Below are 8,677 nucleotides of genomic sequence, written 5' to 3' on the forward strand. Positions count from 1 at the left end.
TTAGGTTAGCAATTACTTTTCGTCTCCAACTTTACACGGGCTTACTGAGAAACTATTTGGTAAAGTTTCAGCTAAAAAAATCTTAGAGTTTGAGTGAGCGATTTTTTTTCATATTTTATACTTATAATGAATGTGTAGACCATTTTATACTATAAATCTCGGAATTTGAGCTCTGCCAAACAATTCTAAATATTTTAGTTTTTAACAGATAGCACCCTCACTATAAAAACCATCAACCTTAATCTGTCTACAGTTTTAGCTCTAAAAATTTTTAGAGCCAGTGATAACCCATTTCAAAAATTCTATCTAGCTCCCAAACACTCTTAACAAAGAGCACCAAGGGTGAAAAAAAATTAATTGATCCACCCTCCCTCGTTTACTCAAGACAATTAATTTTTTGCCACCTTACGAGTGACAATTCTGCTCTCTCATCTAATTCACTGACTGTGAGTTAAGATGATAAATTATTGATCACTCACTTAGAAATGTAACAAAAAATTAATTGATCCACCCTGGCGACGGAAACCATCAACCTCCCTAGTTTAACCGCTGACAACCAATAGACACAAGTCACACAACATGCGCTAGTGTAGACGTAGGAGCGGTTGTTGTAGCGGTTATGGCGAGTCCACCGAGTCATGTGACAGACGAGTACATCATCCAGGACGATCACGGCCTCAACGCTACGCTCAGCCGTAGTCTGCCAACTGCTAGCTCCTTTTGTGACGCGGTAAGGTAACGCCTATAAAACTGAAACTCGTAGAGCAGCAAGGACAAGACTCGGCCAACGATTGCGAGTCGAGGGCAGAAAATTCTCGTGCAACAACTCTGTCCGTGCGTGCATCTTCAATTTATTCTCAGTCATGGCATGGCATTGCTGCCTGTTGAATTCCCTCCCACAGCTCTGAAATGCAGTATCCAGAGGTCGAGACTGACAATACTGACGCAGCACTTCACAGCTATCAGGCTGAGCATCAACAGGACACACATCGTGCGACTTACTCACTTATTCAGAACACGCAGCCTAATAACAAGTTCACTTATCTCCGTTCCAAACCAAGCATAGCTCGAGACAACAAATCCTTCAGGTTTCTACCTCACAAAACACAGGAAAATAGTCATCGTTTGACAGGGAGCAAACACAGTGTGTTGTGTCTTAAACTGGAAATATAAACGTTACAGCCAAATAGGCGCCCTGCATGTCTGCATCATTACGAACTGGGATGGGGCTTCCAGGTTTTCACGGGGACTCACTTCCTCTTGGGGAACCTTGGCGGTCGTCGTCATCATCACCCTTGCCATTGTCCATGGGACTTGCACTACGTTTATCCCTAGGACTTAGGCTGCGTCCATTGGCGGCAGGGTTATCGTCCCCCTCAGATAGGCTCTGGCTTCTGCTCCTGTTGTCCTCCCTCCCATGAGGGGGGCTATCAACATGGTCTGAGCCATTCCGCTCACCATTATCCTTTGGTGGCGGGCTCACTTGATCTCGGGGGCTGGGGCTCCTCGGACTCCGACTTCCGTCAGGCATGGGGCTGCGCTCCTTTCCCTTTGCAGGTGGGGAGGCAGATCGCCTGGGGCTCCTGCTGTAGCTAAGACTCCTTGATCTCCTCTCATCACGATCTCGGCGACCTCCCTTGGGAGATCCAGATAGGGATCTAGATCTAGATCGGCTGAGTATAATAAAAGGACCGTCAAAACAAGCTGGATGACAAAAACAAAAACACCAGATAAACAATAACAAAACAACCAATACAAACAAACAGCAAAAGAGAAATAGGCCAGAGGGAGCTTATTCAGCATACCTATAACTCTGGCTTCTGCTTCTGCTGTAGCTCCGACTGCGGTCGCGCCCACGGCGTGGAGATGGGGACCGTGAGTAGCTTCTCTCACGCCTGAAGTACACATATTCATCAAGAGCGTTTTTTAAGTAAAGCCGTTAAAGGATAAGCTAAGATACAGCAATCAAACACCAAATAGCATCAGAATGGAGCTGAACAACTGTATCAATAAGCACCTGAGACTCCTTGGACTGTTCTGGCAGTTTCTTTCTATATGACCCCTTTCTCCGCAACGGTAGCATTTGTTCTTCCAGTCACCAGCCTTGCAGTCTCTAGCCCAGTGACCATCAATTCCACAGTTAAAACAGCGACCTGTTCCTGGCGGAGGCCCTCTTCCCATATATTCATGTGAGCCACCTGAACCACGTGGAACCTGCAAGCACAAGTTATTCGGAAGATCATAAGCAAATTCAATATCAAACTACACATGCTCACTCACGGAGTGGCTTAAAAAGATAGGCTAAATATTATAATCAATTCGTTCAGAACTTGTATAACTAAAGAGGCAACTTACCCCTTTAGCAAACTCAACAACAATGCGGCTCCCATCAACATCCCTGCCATCTAGGTTGTATTGTGCATCATCAGCATCACGAGGATCACTGAACTCCTGTTTGGTAATTTGGCAAGAAGAAGAAAAGCAAAGGCCATGTATGTAAAAAGTATATTTTCCATACAACAAGCATGCTAACATCAGAAAATGTAAGCGTTCCAGAATTAAGCTAAGGGAGGTAAAATTCACGTACAATAAAGGCATAATCGCGCTTCAACTCCACCTCTCGTATTCTGCACAAAGGGTTGCCACAAACAGTAAGCCGACATGAGTCAAGTACTCAGATGCATCACAAACTTGGAACTTCCACTAAAACAGTCAATAATATTACACCAAGGGCGCCCTTCACCAAAGTCCTCCACAAACTTTGGAACAATGGCCACCAAGTCCACCAAGGGCACCCTTCCACCACAGACCTCCCGGTAAAAATCGAAAAACCTTCAACAAGATCAGTCAAGTCAAACACACAATTCCTGGGGGTCAAACTTCTACATTATGCTTAATGAACTAATGAGGTAACAGAAACCACCAAAAACAGAATGGCTTGGAGAGACTCATCCACAATTTACTTGAAGAGACTCATAGTATCACTGAACCCGACACCTGCTAAAACTGCCTATGAAAAGGGTAGAAATGACCCTTATCTTACTAGTCTATTTTATATATCAGCCAACATGCACCTCACCAGTTTGGGACAATTACCGTTTAACAAATGACAGCTCAATGTGTTCCATAAATTTAACAGGTAGCTTGGAAAGACTCAATAGTATCACTTGACCTGACACCTGCTACAAACCGCCTATTTAAAGGGTAGGAAAGACCTCCTCACTTATTAGTCTACTCTACAAACAAGATAACTTGCATGGTTGCACCACCACCAGTTTGGAAGGATTACAGCTTAAGAAACAACAGCCTATGTGTTCCACAGAATCTAACTATAGTGAGTCAACTGCTCATGATAAGTTCTAGCACAAAATTGGTGTTCAACACTCATCACAAAATTAACATATTTTGACAAAAATATTCAAAGCATTGCAAAATTGTCTACTACAAAGAGCTTTTGAAGAACTCTTCATGGATATAGTGTTGTTCTTACCTCCCATATCTGCTGAACAGATGTTCTAGGTCGCGTGTACGAGTGCGGGAGGACAATCTGCCGACATACAAGCGTGTGTTTCCATAACGATCGTCATATCGAGGCATATCTCCTGAGCACAAGAAACCATCCATCAGTCGTTTAAAAAAAAGACTAATGAAAAAAGCGACAGTACGCAAACTACGCAAAATAGCATTAACGCTATAGTTTAGAGATATCGCATGGTGGGAGTACAAACAACTCTATCAGAACCCTCTAAATACTAGGCACTAAACTACAAGATTGTCACTGACCCCTTGCACAATTCGATGGCAGTGCAGAACATGACAGCAGTAATGCACATGCACATCACAGTGCAGCCGTGAATAGAACTTGAATCCCCCTTCCGCCATACCAGATACTACAAACCAAACTATGCTGCTCGGTTATCATGAGAGCAACCACACGGAGATTACCATGTGAACGATAGTCGATGCTACGATGTTGGGGGCACAGTGGTGTTACACTCTTTCACTGAAGCCTTGTAATTTAGTTTCAATCTGCAGCTACCTTTAATTTGTCGACGGGCGATAGTAATATTGTGTAAAACTCTTCAATTACAAGTTAAAAAAAACTGAAATCCGCACCGGAAATCCTCCACGTTGCCCGACGAAAACAGCTTACCTCTAAGCAACTCTCGAAGCCCCTAAAAATACAACTAGATCCGACAAAAAAAAATCACAAATTCCCCGTCAAAAACTTAACTTGGGGACCTTTGGGGATATAAACCACCGATATTCAAATATAAAAGGAATATCTCGATTTGAGGCCTCGCAGAACATAACAAACAACCCACCCCGTCTCACCAACAGAAGAAGAAATCGGCGCTGGAGGACGACGAAGGCGCCCCGGGGGGACGGAAGCCAAGGTAGGAAGGAATACCTGGATCTGGACGGAGGCGGCGAGAGGGTTTGGGGTCGGCGAGAGGGGTGGAGAGAGAGAGAGAGAGATCTGGAGCCTTGGAGAAGCCGGAGGCGGTGGAACGAGGTGGGTCCGGGCCGTGCACGCTTACGACATCTCGGTTGGCTGACAGGTGGGTCATATGAATTTTGGAGGACGATATATTTTGGCATTTTGTCACGGTTTGTTTTGATTTTGCGCAAATTTGCCACGACAAAAAAAAAAAGCCCGAACGACCACCCCGCAACACCAATCCTAGCTCAGGTCGCCGGCTACGGAAGTAAATTTTACAGAAACTTTTTACGAAAGATTTTTATGAGGTTTTGATGTAGTCATATATTTTTTAATTTAATGATTGATTTAAAAGGAGAAAGTAGTAGGAGATACGTATCATTATAGAGAATGAGGTTTTCTGTAGTATCTCATCCTATAAATTTTGTTTACACTGAGCATCCCGCAACACCAATTATTGCCCGTAGTTTTTCCAATGTCGGTATATAGCTCCTCTTACCTACTATCATCAACAGCAGTGGTAGACCTAAAACTAAAAATTTAAGTTTACTCTCTTTTTTTCTTCTTCTTTTCTCTACTTCTCTTTTTCCTCCTCCTCTTATTTATCTTTTTCTCTTTTTCTTTCTCTCCTATATTCAAAATTGAAAGAGGGGCCAGGGCTTCTAAGTGCACCACATGGTCGTCTAACTCGATTTTTCCAAGCACAATAATATAAATAATCGTAAAAGGAAACGATAAAGATCTACTTCAAATACAAACAGGACAAAAAAAAGGCAGAAAGAAAACCAAATCCAAACAAATAAGACCATCCCTAACCGATTTATGCCATGATCCAGAATCCCTTCACAAAAGAATTTTCATTCACTTCAGCGCTTCAACGGTTTTCCTTTACAGTTCTCGTCACGAAGGGATTCCCAAGATCATTCTCTTTAGGACGGGATTATCTCTCTTTTTCCTTCACAAATCCCTTCGAAAGGAAGCTGTTAGAGATGAGAGAAAATAAAGAGAATAAGAATGAGGAGAAAAATCAGGAAGGGAACGAAATAAAGTGAATATAGTTGGAGATGGTCTAAGAACGAGAACAAGACCATAACTCCTCTGGTTGCCATTACTCACTCGACTCGCAGGCCTGTCACAAGCATCCCGCCAGACCGCCTGCAAATTTTTGGCTTCGTGCGATGTGCTCATGCCACAATATGATGGGATAAGGTTTACAAATTCGTCGAAAACCATTTAAAATTTGCGGTTTTCACGAATTTGGTCCACACCGCATTTAGAATGTGACCTTATTACGGTCCGATTCAAATTTAAAATTAAAAAATAAAATATTTGATAAAATTCGTCCAATTTCTATCGAATTCATACCGATATTCGCGAATTTCAGAGAATTCGCCGCCCACCGCATTTCAGTGGCCGAACGAATTCGTGAACCCTGATAAGGATTGGATAAGGTTAGAGGGGACATAATTGTCCTTTTACATCATTGTAATTTTGTTTCGAGGTAATTGTGTTTTTGCCCCTACTTTAGAGTGAAATTGTGATTTTACTCCTATTTTTTCAACTTTGTGATTTTGCTCTGCTTTTTCGAACTAAAAATTGTGTTTGCCCCTATTTTGTTAAGAGCACTTAACGGTGTGAAGGTAATTTGTAAAAGGGCATATATACCCTTGCTGATTTGCCCCTACTTTTCTTATGATTTTGTGATTTTACCCTTGTTTTGACATTAAGCATTTTGACATATTTCAAAAGAAATTTGATAGTAAAACATGATCGAATTTGCATATATTTTAAATCTAATAGAATTTTGACACAGCTTGTATATATATTCAAGTAAAAATCATATATTACAATCATCACATAGTACATCCAGATCATACGTCTTCTCTTCTCTCCAAAAAACAAGAGCAACAACATCTACTCCTCCCCTCTCCTCTCTCATCCTTCATCTGCAAGAAATTATCCCCCCATGCCACTCAAATCACCGGCATACACAAAAACATACATAGACACAGAATCGTCACCCACACGCCTCTACCCATTCTCCCCTCCTCCACTTCAACACCACCAGCAGCAGCAGCTTGTCGTGCGTGTTGTCCCGGCCGCGTCAGGCCAGTGCGCACGCGCAGCCCACTGTGTGCGTGTAGCCGTGCGTGCTATCACCGTACGTGTCGTCGTTGTCCTTAGACAATCATTGCGTCGTCGTGCTGCGCTCTACTCCCCACCAAGCCACCGTGGGTTGCCTCGAGTTCAGCTGGCTAGCGTCGCCACCCGTGTCACCGCGCTGTCCCGGTGAACCCCTCTTCTTCATCTGTCCTACTTTACTCTAGCGTCGTCATCCTACGCGCTACAGTCGTGCGCAGCCACAAACCTGCGCCGCCAGTCGTGTCGCGCCCTTCGCCACCCGTGCGCAGAAGCAAGCATGCGCCCCCTGCTCTCCCACCATGTCCTGCACCACCCAGCAGGCCTGCTCTGCAACCCACGTGCTCCTCCACGCTGTAGCCCGCCTGACCTCAAGCTGCCGCGCCGTCCTGTGCGTGCCACCGTGCACACATTCGCACTCCACCATGATGTCGCTCGCCCGTGCCGCCCCTTGCCTGCACCCCCTCCTGCTTGCCCTAAGCCGCGTCGCACTCCTACGTCACCCTGGCCCGTGCCGTCCCTCGACACAAAGTTAGAGTCACAAGTGACTGGGTGAGTCACGGGTGAGTGGTGAAAGGGTAAGGAGATGGCAGTTTGGTCTTTCTTTTATTTTTCTTCTACATTCTTCTTTTAAAAAATCATTTAATCAGGTTTCACCTAATGGAACCCTAAACTAGGGGTAAACGGCAATATTGTTGTGAAAAAAGAGAGGTAAAATCATAAAGTTGAAAACGTGGGGCAAATTCATAGTTGCACTTCCAAGTAGGGGCAAGAACACAATTGCCCCTTTTGTTTTTTTTTTCATTTTGTAAAAAAATTTGGGGCATGAAATCTAGCAATTGCTAGCAGAAATTCATCCTAGTGGCAAACGGATCTCACAGACCTGGCAATTTCGCAGTTATGGAATATCACATTATGGTACAAACTAGTGCCAAATATGCAATTTTCCATATATTTTCTACGAAAACAATTACACGACCTAGTTAGACAAACTAAGCAGATTTACGTGCCTACACCATGCCTAATTTTTGTTGTACAGAGATAACAAAAGAAGACTAAAAAATTAGATTCATCAATTTTGAGCATCTCAATATTTATTTATGAATTTATTGATATTTAACACATTCATTTAATTATGGGGAAAACAGTTGTACTTTCATGCATACAAATAGTTTTAACATGTAGATGGCGGTAATATGAACCCAACTAATTTGTTTCATATTTTTTTAGTTTTAGATATTTTCCTGTGCATTTTAGATTATTTCAGCTGATTTATCAAAATAACTATTATTCCTTTTGCTATTTTTCTAGAATTTCCAAAAAACTATGTGTGTGTGTATATATACATGCATGTATATATGATATATATATACACGCATACATACATGTATGTATACATATACACATCCATATATATACATGCACATATACGTGGGACTCACTGAACAGTACCTACAATAACTTGGTCTCGTAGAATCGTTTCAAATCTTGGCCTTTGATATATGTAATAGACTATGGTGCGCAGGCCCAGCCTTGTTGATCTTATTAATTTGAAGTTTTTTTTTCTTTTGCTGACTACTTGGAATCAAATGCAAATACAGGGTAGTCCAAGTTTTTTTATTGAGAGGAGGGGGTGGTCCTATCTGGGCAAACTGATGATTTGGCACTGACAAATCAAATTGATGATTTGCCGGCACAAAGGGTAAACAGTTAGCGTCTATTATTTTCATGTTTTTCCCCTTATGCTTGATATTGGCCTGCGATAAGATCTTGTTGCTCATTCAGCTCTCACACTTGTGCGCCAATCCCTCCTGTTTCTGGCTCTTTGTGCCCCCGGTCCCCCTTCTTGCCCCTTGCCATCTAGTAGGTCATTCATGCGACAAGAGTCTCTAAGACAATTTCGCTGTTAGCACATGAGAACTTGGTGGTGAACACATGTGTTGTTCCTTTATGGTACCCTGCTTCTAGAGCGGTTACACCCTTCTCTAGACCGAATCGGCACTAAAAATCCATTCGAAAAAACCCACTAGTGAAATCAATTATACTTACCGTTTCGTATCAATATCCAACACTAATACTATTATTACTGGTTTTTCA

At 42.7% G+C, this 8,677-nt stretch overlaps 1 protein-coding gene across 5 annotated transcripts; it reads right to left on the reverse strand.

Moving 5' to 3' along the window:
- Window positions 1-1,025: 1,025 nt before the first annotated feature.
- LOC133884720 (serine/arginine-rich splicing factor RS2Z33-like) lies at window positions 1,026-4,550 on the reverse strand. 5 transcript variants are annotated; one of them, XM_062324235.1, is made up of 7 exons: window positions 4,412-4,550; window positions 3,491-3,602; window positions 2,588-2,627; window positions 2,356-2,451; window positions 2,018-2,214; window positions 1,806-1,895; window positions 1,026-1,673 (listed from the first exon to the last, which is right to left on the reverse strand). In XM_062324235.1, exons 2-7 carry the CDS (start codon window positions 3,595-3,597, stop codon window positions 1,241-1,243), a joined length of 963 nt encoding a protein of 320 aa, XP_062180219.1. In that variant the 5' UTR covers window positions 3,598-3,602; window positions 4,412-4,550; the 3' UTR covers window positions 1,026-1,240. The 5 variants fall into 5 exon arrangements, with proteins under 5 accessions (XP_062180219.1, XP_062180218.1, XP_062180221.1 ...); XM_062324234.1 differs by having other exon boundaries at window positions 4,326-4,484; XM_062324237.1 differs by having other exon boundaries at window positions 4,336-4,471.
- Between the last annotated feature and the right edge of the window lie 4,127 nt (window positions 4,551-8,677).

Source organism: Phragmites australis, chromosome 11, assembly GCF_958298935.1.
Source record: "Phragmites australis chromosome 11, lpPhrAust1.1, whole genome shotgun sequence".
In the NCBI taxonomy this organism is placed as follows: Eukaryota; Viridiplantae; Streptophyta; class Magnoliopsida; order Poales; family Poaceae; genus Phragmites; species Phragmites australis.

Excerpts from the sequence above, each read along its gene's own strand:
- LOC133884720 (XM_062324235.1), bottom strand. The coding sequence starts at position 3,597 with ATGCCTCGATATGACGATCGTTATGGAAACACACGCTTGTATGTCGGC. Across the intron at positions 2,215-2,355 it reads TTGTTGAGTTTGCTAAAGGG|GTTCCACGTGGTTCAGGTGG; the intron begins GTAAGTTGCCTC and ends TTGTGCTTGCAG. Across the intron at positions 1,674-1,805 it reads AGCAGAAGCCAGAGTTATAG|CCGATCTAGATCTAGATCCC; the intron begins GTATGCTGAATA and ends TATTATACTCAG.